The sequence below is a fragment of the Hakea prostrata genome, chromosome 5 (assembly GCF_041222555.1).
Source record: "Hakea prostrata isolate BN-2017 chromosome 5, UWA_Hpros_2, whole genome shotgun sequence".
NCBI classification, from domain to species: domain Eukaryota; kingdom Viridiplantae; phylum Streptophyta; class Magnoliopsida; order Proteales; family Proteaceae; genus Hakea; species Hakea prostrata.
The window spans coordinates 7,055,873-7,073,740 of record NC_142604.1 but is presented as its reverse complement, the minus strand read 5'-3'; the positions used below and the strand labels follow the sequence as shown (position 1 = coordinate 7,073,740).

Sequence of the window (17,868 nt, the reverse complement as noted above, 5' to 3'; positions counted from 1 at the left end):
TATAAAATGATACAAAAATCGTATAAACAGCCTTATGCACTACAATTTCAATATAATACCTAAAGTTTAAAATCTCCCACATACCATACGATACTGGCCGATACGTATCCATATTTGACCCAATCGACACGATACATCTCCCTAATAAATTACACTAAAATACATCAGCCAGAGCGAGACAATATTCGATACAAGACAATATGTCTCTTAAAATCACCTGACCAATACGATACTCAATACCAATACTTTAAACCTTGATAATACCATTAATATGACACCCAAAATCATTACTGTTTCTGAGAGGTACAGTTTCTATGGGAGATTTCAAATAAAATATGTTATTTCAATGCCAAATTGACACTAAACCAAACAAGAAAAATACAAAATTGACACCGCTGCTTTACATAGTATAGAGGGAAATAATACTATGTAATTGAGACTATTTTTCCAGAATTTAAACATTTTTCTTGTTGGCTCAGAAAAGATCATTTTCATGATCATGTTTTATGAGAATGCTTTCTTTGGCTTGCATAGAAGCCATCTAAAAGCCCCACAATGAATAATTTCCTATCAACACGTAGCTCAAAGAAAACTCAGTACTTCGTTAAATTTGTGGTGATAAATGTTTGAAATTTCTTTTTGTGATGATACTGTTTGAAACTTCTTTAGGGTCTATTTGGTTACGTAAATCCAGATATTTCAAATCTCTGGATTCATGAATGTGAGATTTATACCCGTTTGATTGTAAAAATTCCTAGATTCATGAAATCTAAAGTCATTTTTTTACACTAAAAAATTGAATCTGTAGACTCATGGGGATTTCATCCCTATTATAAAAGCGCTAAATATTTGCGCATTCACAAAAATCACAAATGAATTCACAAATTCAGGTTAACCAAACAGTTAATTTTATGAATTATGACTATCGATTTGATATCTCTAGATATTTGAAATCTCCAAACTAATGTAACCAAATAGGCCCTTAAAGCATAAGCTATAGAAGCTCGGAAAAGCCTACTAAGCATCATTGTGCTTCAACTGCTGAGACTCTTCAGAGATTTTAAATTTGGGAGATTTACACAAAAGTCACCTGAAAATATGCAATCAAAGTCCATAATGTATCCCAAGAGTATCATACATGCTACAGCTACTTAACAGGGAACTATAAATTGGGAAAAGCATATCCCTGGTGCGGTTCTCAGTTCTCTTCATGTTAGTTATCCGACAAGTAAAAAATGAACAAATCCCCATGAATGGATCCTGCTAGAACCAGATAATAGAAAAAAGAGGGGATAAGGGTTCTCAATCACTCATTCTACCTTCAGCAATCATATGCTTATTTGCCAATTCCAAGCCCAACTTTGAGGTAGCTGAAAACAATTATGGGGGTTAATCAGACAAGAAGAAACCAAACACTAGGTATCACAAAATATTGGTTCAACACTGAGATAATGACACTATGAAACATAAAAGAAGCTATAAAACAGAGTGAAATTATACAAATAAAGCACATAAAAGAGGTTGAGCCTGATTTAAAGATTTTAAAGTGAAAGCTCAATGGGAAAATCGCAAGCCCAAGTAGCTCCTGTGGACAAGGTAATTACAACATTTGCCCTTAATTCTGTTCAACAATCTAAGTTTTTGTTTCAATTAGCACCATGGACATCTACATTACCAAAGGGTAAAAAAGACAGTTCCACCAAGTCATAGACCAAGGTTATATTAACTTATTGAGCTCATTGCTGACATTAGTATCACTGTAATATGTAGTATGGATTGGTTCTCACTTGCCATGAACTGAGATTATGGAAAGTTCAAACCCAGTTACATAACTGCATCCTTTTCAGGGCTTTATACCATTATGTGTTTTAAATAATTTATCATAGTTCTTATTATTTTCTCATTTAAACTCAAAAGTCAAAATAGAAGCATCAACCTCAATTACTTAAGAAGCATCATTCCTGGTTCTTATTATAAAGAACCCGAATACTGAATGCCCACTTTATTCTCCTAACCATTCTAAAGCATCCAGCACCACCTTTTCTCATTTAGATCATCCAAGCGCAACAGTAACACCATGAGAAGAATATGGACGGTGAACAAGAAAAAAAAAAGAGTTTTTCCAGGTACAGAAATCTTGCCAATAAGTGGTAATCCAGATGTCAGATGAAATGATACCAGCTTCAATAAACCCATCAACCATATTCCAACATGCTAAACTAAAAATGTCTTCATGAAATCAATAGTACAGACATATAACCTGAAAAGAAATATTTAAATTGATTGACCTCAAGAATCTAACTAGGAAAAAAGGAAGAAAATATTACCTTCTATAAAACTCAGCAGCGGATCGTAATCCATTGTAGAAAACAAACCATAGCAGGACAATCACCAGTATATCTACAAGAGTCAAGAGCTGACAACCATAATAACATCACACACCCAATACATATTCATGATTTAATAACCCCCCCCCCCAAAAAAAAAAAAAAAAATAATAATAAATAAACAAATAAACAAAAAGGACACACCAAAACGAAAAAGGTTTTATTTATAGGAAATTGCTGGTTATCAGAAATGCTGAAGTCATTCATGACAGTAGCCCTTAAAATCTACAATTTCTCTCAGATATCCAGTGCATGATTTCTTTTAGGAGTTATCAGAAGTTCAAATTAAGCCTCATAATGATGCAACATATTAGAGTTTCTTGATAAATTCCAGTGCATGAGGAAGGCAATTCCTGGGCTAACAAGGTGGGTGCATGAAATTGTCTGAAGAAACTAGGTTCTTGTTTTCAACTTCATCATTGGGATGTTATTTGTGTTTTGATAAGAATGAGTCTACAACCTGAGTTTAATCATCTAAGCAGTTTGTTTTCACTTAAATATAATGAGTTTTGTGTCCTTCTCAATGTGCTTGGATCATGTTATATGTTTCAGCTCTAAACAAATCTGAAGTTCTACAACAGGTGGATTTCTGAAAACTGCCCTGAACATGTACTTCTTTTCTTCTCCTTTAATATTCTGCACTACCTTCTTCACCGCTCTGTTTTCTATTCTCTTATTCAATCTCCACACTGATCCTCACATGACTCAATCTTATCATACTGTTCTTGGACTTAACACTGTTATCCTTTATTTATTTGTACTGTTCGGAGTTTCCCGTAGACAGTTCTGTTGTTTTTCCTTTTCTTCAGTCATGTTCTCCCAACCATTCACTATTAAGTTTCCTCTATCCCTGACCTAACCCAAATGTAGCAGACATTAAATCTGCGACCTTCTTGTGATGATTCAAACAATTGGAAAAGACTCTATTTAACTCCACCAGACTATGCCATAGAACCCAAATAAAACCTTTGTTTTCCCCTTTTATGGCCAAATTATCATTAAAACCCCTCTGATATTAATTACTCTACATTGGAATTCCAAAATGGAAATAAAGCAGCAATACCTTTCATTCAATGTCTCTGATCTCAACGATCAAATTCAATATACTGCATCTCCTAATAAAATCATGCTTCAATTTGCAAGTTCAAGCCCAAATTTGTGATAAGTTTCAACCCCTGGGAGTAAGGGATCCACACAGGTAAAGGATTTTCCTTAACCATAGAGACTACCAATCATAGTTGTCACAACATCTAGGCGACAAGGTGTTAAGGAGAAGGGGGGAGGGGAGGAAATCAACGCAACACCAAAAAAGTGCTTAGGTGACAAAGTGACTCCTAGATACCCAGGCACCACCAAAGAGCACCTAGTAGGGGAACAAGTTTGACCTACAAGCCCAAACCTGCCCTGACCGATCCTGAGCTCGAATAGGGCTTGGGCTCAAAACTTTGGCCCTAAGGAGCATGCCAGGGCCGGGTCAAGGTTGAGTGTTTCACTATGCCACCTTGTAGGTTATTTTTGCTAAGAGTACGACAATTATGCATTGTTTTATTGTTTGTGGTTAGGATCAAGATCAAGATCAAGGTCAGGGTCAGCGCTAGGTGTCCAACATGGCCCAACCTTGTAGGGTCAAGGCCAAGCTCAGGGCAACGGTAAGGGATTTAGGGTCAAGGTCACGGTTTTGAAAAGCTTGGCCCAACCCGACCTTATTGCAGCCCTACCGCCTAGGTGATGCCTTGACAACTTCGCTACCCATTTATAGGTTGTGGTTCCCCGATCCATCAAATATCACAAATTTATGTTAGAAAAGAAAGACAAACAATAGGATTGACAACAATTCCCCATGAAACATTAACAAAAAGGGAGGAGAATTTTCGATGTTCTCTATCCAAAATACTAGACCCAATTAAGCAATTACAAAACCTTCAGCAACCAGTTAAAACTAAATTTAAAAGTGAAGGATACTAAATAAGTAACGCTCCCACCAATCTAACATATACATTCCAAAAGTAACATTGTACATGTAGATCTTGCGTCGAATCCAGTTCATGGCTTGAAATCTAGAAACATAGACCACCTGAAATGTCAATGAACTATTAGAGAAAGAAAACCCAAACATGAGGAATCCACAACCCTAGACAATAAACAACATAAAAAGAAACAAAGTCCAGAATCCAAACAGATAGAGATCGATAACTAGAAAATTAGAAAGAAAAAAGAATAAAAAAAGAAGAAGAAGAAGAAGAAAAGCAAATAATGAGGTTACACATAACAGTCCTAGATCCATTGATGTCTTCTATAGATGCATGAGAATTTTTTGTCACCCAATTTCTTTCGCATAATATATCTATAACTCTAACAACCTTGTTTATAGCTTTGTTTGTTAAATAAACTGCATTGAAATTGGAACTGGATGTAACAACAATATTTTTCTAGTGTTAGACTGCTAATATGCACCATATATGTTCCCTTACAAACATTGGTCATTGGGCTGGGCCGCCAGCCATAAACTTCATAAGTTTCTCATGATTCACATGGCATCATCATCATCAATTGCTGCAAGCCTTGGATAAGAATTTACGATGCACAGTAATGCCATTGTTGATAATGCTTAACCCCAGCAGCATCTAGGGTTCCTCAAACGATATGATAACTGAGAAATCCATAACCCTTCCTCCTCTTACTAAAATTAAAGAATGTTCTTGAGAACTGTGGTCAAGCATACCCTACAAACTTTGTGTAAGTTAGAGTTTGGTTTGGGGGGTGATAGTGGCAAAGTTGACAAATACGTCACCCTTACTGTCATTTTACAAATCTGTATGTGAGATTTTCAACTCACATGCCTCCTTGTTCAATTCTTTGATGTCATCAGATCCTTTTTCTCGATCGAGAATCTCCTCCGCCTGTCCACTCTATTCTAAAGAGTGACTACTGACTAGAACCAATTCAGCCATGTGCATAAATCAATTTTGCCATAAATAAAACAACAAATCATAAAGAAACTTACTGACAGTGAAAAAACTAAATTCCTTTCTTCACATATTCAGTTTCCTACTTCCATCCAATGTCTGAGCCTTGAAAGATTTTTCGAGCACTGGTTCAATTACTAACTTGTACTTTTTCACAAAGGATATGCCATACAACACACCAAGATATTCACACACAGAGAATAAAGAACTAACAATAAATCAAACATGTGAGACCATGCTTTAGGAAATGTAAATGAAAACTAACTTAATCTTGATTTGATTTTAAACAAGCAACCCATATTGAAGTAGATAGAATCCACAATGACCACACGGTAGATTACAACAGCAATAAGTCAGCCTTATCCGAACTACATGGGTAAACATGGATGACCTTATAATGCTAGAAATTAAAAACTCATACGGAAAATCAAGTCCACGATTATTAAAAGTAAATACAGAATGCAGATTGTAGAGGATTCGATGCTAATATCGAACGAGTACCACAGGTGGAAGTGAAATATGAAAACACAATAAATATTAGAAATAGAATTTTTTTATCATCGAACATGGTTAATATGGACCAGAAAACAGAGACAGGTAAATTACTTGGTGCGCCACCAGGAATCTCTTCTTACTGCTTTTTTTCTGTGATTTTTTCTGTGATCAGACTGCCAGATTCGATCGAAACCTTGCTTTAAACACACGAACTACTCGTATGATTCATAAAACAAAGAAAACAACTCAAATCAATAAAACCTAATATATTGAGGGGGAAAAAAATAAAGAGAGAGAAATTCTATAACCAGGCGTTCGGCTCGATCTCCCTACTCCTTCAGTCGCCCTTTGGTACCTCTTAGAAAATATCTGGATGAGTGAAGTCGAGTGGAGGTAGAAGAAGGCAAGAAGCACAGGGAACAGAAACACAACGGAACTTTCTCGTTCGGGTTCACGCACGAAATGATACATAAAATGCTTCCGCCAATGGGGGGCCCACTTTGTCGTATATATTTAATAATATTCATACTATTAATAGTAACAGAACCCAGTTTTGACCCAGAGAAATATATAGAGAACCCAGTTTTGACCAAGAGAAACTACAGAATTTTATTAGGTTCGTTTTGAATCCCCTAGACGAAAGATAAAAGGCCGACATATTCAAGACAACATTTTGATTGGCCATGAAATCATGCACAAGATAAATCAAAGGAAAAAAGGGAAGAAAGGCATAATGGCTATCAGCTGATAGGTAAAGCTTTGACAGATGGATGGTCTTTGTGGAAGATCTTAAACTTATGGATTTCCTTTAAATTGGATTAAGTGGATCATGTTCTGCATAACCACTCCTCAATTCTCCATCCTTATCAATGGTAAACCCTCTGATTCTTTCACCCCTTTAGGGTCTAGCGGCCCTCTATCTTCTTATCTTTTGTTCTTGTGGACTACTCTCAGTCACTTGAAGCCGTTAGCAAGAAGATTAGAGGTATTAACTCTGCAAGGGAGGGAGCATTTCACACTTGCTTTGCTGATGACCTCATTCTATTTGGTCAGCAACTATCTCTGGCTAACCAATTTCGGGTCATAAATAAATATTGTCTGCTTCGGTCAACAACTAAATAGCGGCGACTCATTCGCAGGCACTCCAAACCAAACTAGAAATCTTCTTGCTGAAAGTTCAATATCATTCCTACTTCGATCTTGACATCTATCTCGGCATCCCATTGTTTAGTGGAAGATCAAGCAACATCATTGTCAAAATCTTATTCAAAGAGTGAATCTTAGACTTCGGATGGAAAGCAAAACTCTTAGCTCGGTGGCAACAGTTCTTATTCAATTAGTCACACAAGCTCTTCCCTCTCACTACATGTCATGTTTCATCTTACCAAAGAAATCCTCAATGGTTGGACTCTTCCAATAGAATTTCTTTTGGTCAAATGGGAAAATCTCACTTTCACTCCATCAACTGGAACACAATTTGTAAACCTAAGAGTTGGGAGGTCTTAACATCAAAATATGGAAATGTGGAATCTTGCTCTTATTGCTAAAGGCTTGGGAACTTATAATTGGTAAGCAATCACTTTGGTACAAATTAATGAAGGAAAAATACTTGAATTGTAACTTTCGCAGCCACGGCTCCTATTAATGCATCATGGGGATGGAGATCCATTATCAAAGTAAAAGACTTGTGCTACCGGCATTATGCATATGGTTGGCAATGGCAATAACATCAATCCATGGATGGATAGATGGATCCCGGATACTCCAGCTCTTCAGCTCCACTGCCACTTCGGTGGTCCCCTAACCTAGTATCTTCCTTTATAGATCTTGAAACAACTAAATGGAATGAGGACAAGGTCGAGTTGGTGGCGAATGATTTGGGAAATTCTTAGCATTCCATTATCATTATTGGTTGTCAAGACAAATTATGTGGGAGAAAACATCAACTGGCATTTTGCGGTTGCTTCCTTATAGATTTTTTGGAATCATAATCAAAGTCCTTCAATCCATGGCTTGTCTTATGGCACCTCCCACGCCTCCCAGTAATTCATTTTGTTTGGACGCTCATGGAAGCTCCCACACCCGCTCTTTTATCCGAGGGGTGTAGAATCAATGTATTTGCTCACTCTGTTCACAGAGGGCCACTACTAATCATATCTTTCTTCATTGTCACTTTGCCAAGCGGTATGGTCAAGCTCGAATTTGTTGGTGGAATCAATCCACAAATCTTATAGATCGATTTCTCGGTGGTTAAATTTAGCAGAAGAAACAATTCGCATTGGAGGCACTCATACAACACTTACTCATCTTGTGGCCTTTGGTGGCTTTCATAATGTTGTTTTCTCTAGACCGGTGGTAATCCATATCATATTGGAGATCTGCTCGTCACGCTGCGGCATCTAGCCCTTCATCGGATAGCAAATCAGAAAGAGTTCAAAGCATTAAATGGAGTGCACCTCCTTTGCATTACATCAAAATCAATGTTGTGGATGCATCGGCAGGGTTCCAACGGCTTCCGGTCGGGTTTGGTGGTATTGCTCGTGATCACTTGGGTCACACTCTCTTCACCTTCTTCGTAGGAGGAACTCACAAGCCATTCAAATGGAGCTGCTGCAATTCGAGAGGTCTAAGCTGGCTATCTCTCTCAATCTAAGCGGTAATTTTGAGTGACAATGAGTGTTGTTATCCGTTAACAAGAGTCGGAGACTCCACCTTGGAAGATCGGTCATTATATACATGATATCTTCAGCCTTTCCTCTCTGTTTGTGTTTTATTGTAAATCATACTCATAGAGAGGCAACTCTGGTGATAGATTAGCTTCTTATCTTGCTTCTTCTCGGGCATCTTATTTTTGCTCTCTCCCCCCCTTTCGTTCTTTGGCTTTTGCACTTTGATGTAATTGGTACTTTGTATCCCAGGGGCTTCTCTTTTAAATGAATAAAGCTCTTCACCAAAAAAAAAAAAAAAAAGACAAGTGTACACATCGTAAAGTTAAGATTAAATTAAAATAAAAAAGTAGGTAAATCAAGGGTTGGTTTATGTCATTTTTAGTCTAAAAAAATTAAAACTTGGTTTATGTCATTTTTAGTCTAAAAAAATTAAAACTTTACATCTGCCTTCCTTGTGCTATAGAAAAAATCAATTTAAAAATAAATTATCATTTTTATGATCAATTTGCATTCATGTGCTTTAAAATATAATAGAACTTCTATTTTTGGTAATAAAATATATTAGAACTTGGATGATAACTTTTTGTTGGAGAGTATTTTGGGTGGAGGGTCCTCTAAAACCTTGCATCCTCTGTTTATAAAATATTGGTGAATATGAACACTGGTTATAAGGAGGTAGGGAGGGAACAGATTTATTAATGTAGTATCAGAAACCAAAGTTGCACAAAATTTTACCCAAAAGGGCTAATTAACAAAATATAAGAGTAGCTAACAGAATTCTCACTTAGACCTAAGAAAATTTGAGAGAAAGCAATAGCAGTTTCTTGAAAGAGGATGTTGGAGACTGGGCAGTAGCTATCAATCTTAGACTAGATTCCACCAAGATTTCTTGCCATTCTCAACCCTAGCATGGTTCTTTTGACTTCATTTGTATTAGTATATTTAGAATCATGGAGATTAACTTTGGAATCAAAAGCCTTTAAACTTAGTAGATCGAAGACAGAATATTTAGTTTGTAACTTTAGTCATGATCGGGCAAATGATGAGGTGATGATACTTGACGATAAAGAAATTCCTCCAAATGATTGATTTAGGTACCTAGGTTCAATCATAAGTAAAAGAGGTGATTTAGAAGATGAGGTTTCCCATAGAATTAAAATAGGGTGGATGAGTGGAGGGTGTCCGGGGTCTTATGTGATCGCGTATTCCATTATGCTTAAGAAAAGTTTCGGCCGTTGTTTGCTTGATGTCGGTGCTTGTTGGGCTGTTAAGAATCATATGATAACTCGTGTGGATGAGGATGCTAAGATGGATGAGTGGCAAAACTATGATGGATAAGATAGCGATCATATTGAGTTGTCGGTGTTGCTCCCAAAGTGATAAACTTAGAGAAGTCGTTTGGGTGGACGCCCGTTCCGTGCCTATATGCTCCTGTAGGGAAGTGATATAATCCATATTGAAGGAACTAGAAGAGCTAGGGGTCCATAATGGACTTTGATGAAAAAAATATAGTTTGGACCTCAAAGAAAAGATGGATAAATGCTCCCTTGCAAATACAAAATAGCAGTGGTCTCTCTGTGTCCACATACATTTGTTTCAGGATATTTACAATAAAGCAGAGCACCTTCCATGCTATGCTATGCTATGCTATCATGGTCCATCGCAGAAAGGGAAATGGACCACTATGTCAACTGGATATAACCTTCCCAACCTATGGAGATAACTCACCATTTGGCTCTGGATGTGGAATTGTCATGAATTTTCAAGTGATCACAGAGTCATCAAAATGAATGTGTCAAGGTTTATGGGATCTCCAGCATGTGGGTTAGGCCTGATATATAGTAGAATGTGGTACAATAAAAGGCTATATAGACGAAAGATGAAGACTAAAGTCTGTGAAATGATTTTGACAAAACATAAACAGAAAGAAGAAGAGGCTGGAATCACAAGATTTCTCCATTTTTTCTGCCTTCCACTCTCATCTCTTCCACCATGTCTTCCATCTCACATCCTAGCTCTCATCTGGATTAACCTCCTCTGACAAGGGAAACCAGAAAGCTATTATAACCAGCATCAAGAGTTCAAGAGGTTTAGACCATCGTAATAATGTATATATGTCAAAGGCAATTATGCCTTACCTCTAATGCTAGCTGCTGCTGTGCCTGTATATTCTGCTGCTTTAGTGTATGCTGACAATCATCCTGGTATGCACGTCTGATAACAAGAAGTTTATCACCCATTTTTATACCATCAAGAGCTGCACAAGCAATGTCAGTCACTGATGGATCTTGGTACACACAAAAATGGCCTTTTGAATTCCCTGTGTAGGGGTCTTTGACAAGATCAAAACAACGAAGAGGTCCAAATGACTCTAGAACTTCTTGTATCTGTGCTTCTGTGAAATAGCATGGAAATCCACCCACAAAGATGCAATCAGACCCCTCAAGTCCACCAGCAGAACTTGGTGGTAATCCTATGGCAGCTCGGTTGAGATTGCGGTAAGGTTGACCTGGCCCCAGTGCTGCCATAAGAGAAGGGTTGTAATCACTCGGCCTCCTCACCATGGGTGGTGCACTCTGTCAAAACACAAAGATTAACATAAAGAAGTAAAACAATCAGGTCATGGAACACATGAATGGTTTGAAGTATTTGACTTCACCATTAGAGATACTCCTTGTATACAACCAACATTAAGAGTTAAGGAGGCTTAGGTCATCCTTAATAAGGGATATATGTATATATATGTCAAAGGCAATTATTCCTTACCTGCAATAGTTGCTGCAGCGCCTGCAATCTTACCAAATGGATAAGAAATAGATATTTCCACTGTATGGATAATACAGTACCTCAAAATTAATACCATCTGCAAGTACATGAAAGACTGAATTTATTTGAGAAACAACTGATGAAGTTTCAGTGATGGCAGGGGATTCTATTCCAAGCGGCGACATCCAAGGGCTCTCTTTTTTTTTGTTCGGGAGGGGGTATTACATATACCATCTAGGAGAGTCAAATGAATGACCCCTTCACTAAAAGGTCTTGGTCATTACCAACTGAGCAACCCTGTCATGGTCATCATAGGGTTTTTTAGTCCTTGGATTTTCTCTGTTTCGTTTAAGGTTTTTTTACTTCTTGTTCTTGTATTCTGCAACCAATCCAATCAGGCACAAATCAGTCTTTTTATTGTGGTTCCAAATTAAACAAAAACAAGGCCTGGGATTGGGAGAAAAAAAACAATTGCAGGCCCCTCATCCTGCTTGTGATAGCCTTCTTCCTTATCAATTTTCTCAGTCCCTAGGCTGATTATAGGTACTGAAATCCTAACAACAACTAAACAAGGAAATCCAAATTATTCACTTAGTCTTGACATATGACTTAATTCACACAAACTATTCAGACAATCTTTACAGTTTGATCCTCAGTAAATTATTTTTTCTAAAAACAACTCTGCATCCCATTGAACCAAACAATCCCACAGCACAACCCCAAATCCAAGAAGAAAAAGAACAGAGGCCAAACCAACCACAACAATTCACAGAATAAGCAGCTTAATGCAATAAATGATTAACTAATGGCAACAGTCAATAGGAAACAATTTAGTACTTTGCCATCAAATGCTTCAAAGAAAGGATGAACTCCATCCATAGAGTACTAATACATCACACCTGCTGAACCACTGCCTTAGGGTGCATAATAAGTGGGGTTTCCAGCTGGACACATCCATAAGCAAATTTCAATGATCTGATACATTAAAATTAATACCACAATGATGTGAAAGAAATTAACCTGCTCAGAAAACATTCCAGGTATGGTTGGAGTGCCCAGAGTCAATTGACCTGCAAAAGTCAAGTAAATTAAATGGTTTAAAGTAAACTAAGATCTATTTGATTGTAACATATCAGTCTGCACATCCTCATCTTCAGTTGGTGCTCAACAAAATAATCTCTTGTAATCAAAATATCTCAAGGTGATGAAATGAATACAGTATTTTCAGGTACTAAAGGAAATATTTGTAAAGACTACCGAAACAGGGAATAGGTGCTGGTTAAAGACGAACAAGAACCATCAAATCGGAGCATTGAATCTTGGCAGCTTGGTGGGACAAGTAGCCCAACATTGCCTTCTTACAACAAACATAGACAATAAACAAAACACACACCAACAACAAGAAACAACCATAAACCACTCTCAGTTTCAGAAAAAAGTTCATGAATATGAAAAATTATTAAAAAGGAAAAAAGAATAAAGATATGGCAACCCTAACTTGATTCTGCATAAAGCAAATAAATATAGAATACAAGCAATTTGATATGACTAGCCAACACAAACGTATGCAGTAGATTGGCAATAAAAGAAGGCCGTAATTAGAAAAGAAAGGCCATGTACCTGCAGTGGTGGCAATGGCTTCCGGCATTACTGCACTTGTTGGAGGTATCAAGTCAAGAAAACTTATCCAATTTCTGTAATGACAATTTTAATATAGGTAGTTACTCTAGAAGTGATCTTGATTACTATAACAATGAACAGAAGAAACCAAGAAACATGGATAATTAATACAATTAAAATTACTTTCATAGGTAATGGTCATAACAAAATGTATATTCATTGACATGAATTCGCAATGCAGCAATAAAGTTTCAAGCAATAATTACAGAAATAAAATTGTATGGAAAGAAATGGATAGCAGCTGGTGTGAGGAAGCAGCAGAAGCTGAAACGGAAAGAAGAAAGAAGCAGGAAAGAATCAAGAGAGGAGAGAAACAAGGGAGGGAAACTTACCGTAAAAGAAAGGAGGAAGAAGATGACGCCAGGAGAGAGAAAACCAGAGATAAACAGAGAAGAAGTTCTTGCGCAGAAAAACAGAAATTAAAATTTTCGATTCATAAATACGTATAAGGTTTTAAATAAAAAAAGAACGGATAATTTTTATTTAAACCCCCAAGTTTGAATTAAATCATATTTACATCCAAAAGTAATGAAATTCTGAACTTGTCTTCACTTTTTATTTAAAAAAAAAATCAACTAAGGAATTAAGGATACATCATTAATTTTAAGACCAAAATGACCTTATATTCTTTTGAGATGTCATTGCCAATTTGGTATACTTTTAGGGTGTTTGTTCATTTTCTCAATTATCTTGGGATGTCTTTGAAATTTTTTCTAATTCAAATCTTCTTGCTATTCAATGAAATGCATCCTATGCAAAAAGTAAAATTCAAACAAATACTAACCTATTTAGAGGTGTTGAACCCAAGACGTTCCGACCCGGCGCCGCGAACGCCCCCGGAAAGAACCCCGTGGCCGGGGGCGCGGGAGGGGGCCCGGGGGCCGCGGGGCCGGGGGTCGGGGCACCCCCCACGCCCGCGCGCGGGTCCGCTGCCCCCCGCGCCGGAAGAACGCGGCGGGGGCGGGCGCCCGTCGGCGTTACCGGCGACTAGTGGGTCGTTCGCTCGGTTCGCCGGGGCGCCCCGAATATCCTTCCATGGTTGAACCATCGTTGCATGTCACAATGCATTCATTTTGATTTCTTCCCAGTGAAATTCAGCATTATTCCTGATGAACTCATGACCTTATAATGAAATGAAAGAACCCATATTTGTATTAGTACCTTCCGATGATCTTCATTTTCAGGTATATGTTGATGGATCATGGGACAAGAAAAGCAAATGAGGAGGTAAAGAACACATCTTGTGAGACCCACAAGGCGAATTTGTGGCAAAGTGTATATAGTCAATGACAAAGCGGAGTTTCGTTATTATTTTATACACGTAATATGGAATATATATATATATATATATATATATATATATATATATATATATATATATATATATATATATATATATATATATATATATATATATATATATTAAAGACTTTGGCTTCAAATTTTGAATTAGAGTCAATGATTATGATAAACAATCAGCCTTTGGACCCTTTTCACAAAAACATCTTCAAATAACTCAACACAATCATAAGAATTAAAAGGGGAAAATGAGTTTAGACTTTCGGAAAAACAAGAAGGAAAGTTTTCACCTTCACGAATAATCCCTAATATTATTTTATTTTTTTTTTTTTGGTACGAAGCTGAAAAACCTCATTCATGAACTTGAAAGAAAATATAGACACATATAAAAAAAAAAGAAAAAAAAAATACAAAAGATAGCTACATGAAAACACAAGGTTTGGTCCAAACCAAGGAATGAAAATTGACCAAATGTCATACATGCAATAGACAAGGCTAAGAATGGGTCTAGCCCAACAATCCCTTAAAATAATGGTTAACAACCAAAGCAACAATTAAGCACAAGGAATACGGACATACGTATCCTCCATCACAAACGCCCAAACCGGCGACACGCCACAAAGGCGAACATAGACATGCCACAAGGACGAAAATATACATCACAAAGGTGGAGAGATAACATGCCGCAAGGGGGGAAGCGATAGCCACTGACTGCGACCAGCAAGTTAGCAACATGAGACTTTCGCAACAGCAAAGCTTCCAGATCCACGAAAACACTTCCAGCTCTAGCGTAAAACCTTCAAATCTACGGAATGCACTACTGGAGCTTGCATCCACCTGGTTTTTTTTTCCCTGGATAACCTTAAATTTCTACTGGTCGTGGAAAAAAGGAAAATAGAGAGAGACGGAGAGAATGGGAAACTGAGAACAAATTTCTTTTTTCTTCTTCCAACCGGAACTTCACAGAAAATAGAGAGAAACAACGAGAGAGAGAGAGAGAGAGAGAGAGAGAGAGAGAGAGAGAGAGAGAGAGAGAGAGAGAGAGAGAGGCGAAGAGGAACAAAGGGGAAAATAGTAGAGAGAGACAAGATCGGAGAGAAAGAGGTGAAGAGGAATGAAGGGGAAAATAACAGAGAGAGAGGCGTGCGACAAACGGAGAACAGAGGCGAGAAAAAAATAACCAAAGAAAGCAAGAAGAGAAGGGGAGAGAGGAGGCAAGGAAGCGGGAACAGGGGTGGAGGTGGAGAGACTGTCTCTCCACCTCAAAGCACGGCAACCTTCAACGGCATTTTCACTAGGGTTTCTTCACTTCAGCGACTTCCGACTCCAGCAGTCCTAACAGTTTCTCAAATGCCCTAATGTCACCCTCATGGAAAAACATTTTGTCGAAATTTGTCCAAAATAAGGCGAATTTTGACCCATTCGGTAAGCAATATAAAAGTCAAACCAAAAAATGATATTTTCCAAATTCACTAAAACCAACGAAATACCGGTGAATATCACCAGAAAATTGGCTTTTCAGAGGGTTTTTGGAAACAAATGAATCCAACATTCCATGTTTTTAAAGTATGGTGATGATACAATGTGGTAATGTGCATATATATTGCCGAAAATCTACAACTTAAAAAATCTGGTTTCAAAGGGTTCACAACGATCAAATTTCCGGCGATATTTTCAATAAAAGCCAAACAAAAAAGGGAAAATAAAACTAAAGATTCAATATTCTGGCATGAGCCATTTCAGATGTGGGAAATCAAGAGTGTTTTTTTTCCTGGAATCGTTCAGAGGAAGGTTACTATTGTTGGTCGACGGTTGTTGTTTCTGGTTATGTTGGTGACTGGGAGGCTAAGGGTATTTTTTTTTTGTATTTGAGGTTCATTCGGGCTAGTTTGCGCGCGCAACTTGATTACATTCTCAAGGGGAATGCTTGTCGTCTGCAAGAGTCGAGTGAGGAAAATAAATAAATAAATAAATAATCATCGAAACCAAGCAAGAAAACGCTACCAAGTACCACCTCGTTGAGGATTGCAGGAAGTAAGAAAGTAATTCTGGTATTTGCTTGTTCGAACCCTTATTGCCTATTGTGAATCTCCAACTTCGGATTGCTGCCTTCCACCTTCAGCTTCATATTTGAGAGGGTTCAAATCAGCTCCAACTTATTGCCGTAAATGCCAGCAAAACTTGCTAGTTCGTCAGATTCGCCAAGGGGCGAACAAGCGACTTTCACCAAATTTACACTTTGGTCACTCTAATATTAATGTCACTTCTTGAGTTGCCCCTACTCTTAGTTTACCATTAGTGTCAAGTCATGTCACTCAGTTATATTTTTTAAAAGACAAAAATGCCCCTCATGACCATTTATTACTCTAAAATCACAACCACCAAGTGAGACCTACACTAACAACACTATTCAATCTCTTTCTTTCTAAACCTATTTAGGACTCTTTTTGGGATCAATTATCATTCTCAACTGTGAGAATTTTTTATTATTTTAAATTATTTGACATCTATTATCAATTTTCTTTTTATTTAAGATAATAAAAAAGCCTCCAAAATCCATAATAGACTTTTTATTTATTATAGATTAGGGTGATAATTTTATTATTCTTCTCATTAATGCAAAAGTTTACTTAAAATTTTATAGTTAAGATAAGGGTAAAATAGTCAATACACATTCTTTTATAAAAGCACGTACTTTTTTTTTTTTCTCTCCTCTTTTCTCACTTGCTCAATATCATTTTTTAACAACTTTTTATTTTGACATATCAAATTTGTTTTTTATTTCTATAATTTACTATTGACAAAATTCACAAAATCATTTTTCATTCTTGACCAATAATGAATTCTTGTACTTATTTATTTTAAATAGGCATAATAGAGAACGAGAATTGATACAAAAAATAGCCTTAATCCCAAGCTTTTGAATTGCATACTTCTTCCATGCGTTTTTCATTTTCATGGCTTCCAGTGGAGGGCTGGATTCACCATCCATTAGTTCATTCGGTGGTAGTGGTGCACCTCTGTTAAATTGAATCCATGGATCTCCTGCATTGGTGACTTGCCATTGGAACCAAAATATGATAGAACTTGATGATGAAACATTTTAGTCAGAGAGAAAACCAAACCCTGCACCCTCCAGTTTTATGAAACGATAGTATTTTTTCCTTCTTTTTCTTTAAAATCAAAGAAAGATAATCCAAGCATTGGTAGATAAAATCGAAAGATAAAGACTAATGTTGCAAGATGATTATGACAAAACATAAACGGAAGAGAATTAATCATCTTTTCTGCCTTCCATTCTTATCTCTTCCATTACTTCTTCAGACGCGTCATCGTCTTCAGGCAATTATTCGCTGCCTGCTGCTGCCGCCTGTATATTCTCCTGCTCAAGAGTATGCAGAGAACCATCCTGGTATTCACGTCTGACAACAAGAGTATGATCACCCATCTTTATACCATTAAAAGCCTTACAAACGCTGTCAGTCACTGACGGATCTTGATACACACAAAAATGACCTTTTGAATTCCCTGTGTCCGTGTCAATGAGAAGATGAAAACAACGAAGAGGTCCAAATGTTTCTAGAACTTCTCGTATCCGTGCTTCTG

At 37.2% G+C, this 17,868-nt stretch overlaps 1 protein-coding gene and 1 long non-coding RNA gene across 3 annotated transcripts; both read right to left on the bottom strand.

Moving 5' to 3' along the window:
* Window positions 1-1,097: 1,097 nt before the first annotated feature.
* On the bottom strand, window positions 1,098-6,308 carry LOC149014749 (uncharacterized). 2 transcript variants are annotated; one of them, XR_016173544.1, is made up of 5 exons: window positions 6,157-6,308; window positions 5,960-6,060; window positions 4,350-4,461; window positions 2,328-2,400; window positions 1,098-1,370 (listed from the first exon to the last, which is right to left on the bottom strand). It is a non-coding gene; the product is annotated as an uncharacterized LOC149014749 (long non-coding RNA). The 2 variants fall into 2 exon arrangements; XR_016173543.1 differs by having other exon boundaries at window positions 5,960-6,305.
* A 3,783-nt stretch (window positions 6,309-10,091) lies between these two features.
* LOC149014748 (splicing factor U2af large subunit B-like) lies at window positions 10,092-13,362 on the bottom strand. The gene is made up of 5 exons (XM_089156407.1): window positions 13,296-13,362; window positions 12,904-12,977; window positions 12,304-12,353; window positions 10,656-11,093; window positions 10,092-10,554 (listed from the first exon to the last, which is right to left on the bottom strand). Exons 2-5 carry the CDS (start codon window positions 12,929-12,931, stop codon window positions 10,522-10,524), a joined length of 549 nt encoding a protein of 182 aa, XP_089012533.1. The 5' UTR covers window positions 12,932-12,977; window positions 13,296-13,362; the 3' UTR covers window positions 10,092-10,521.
* Window positions 13,363-17,868: the final 4,506 nt, after the last annotated feature.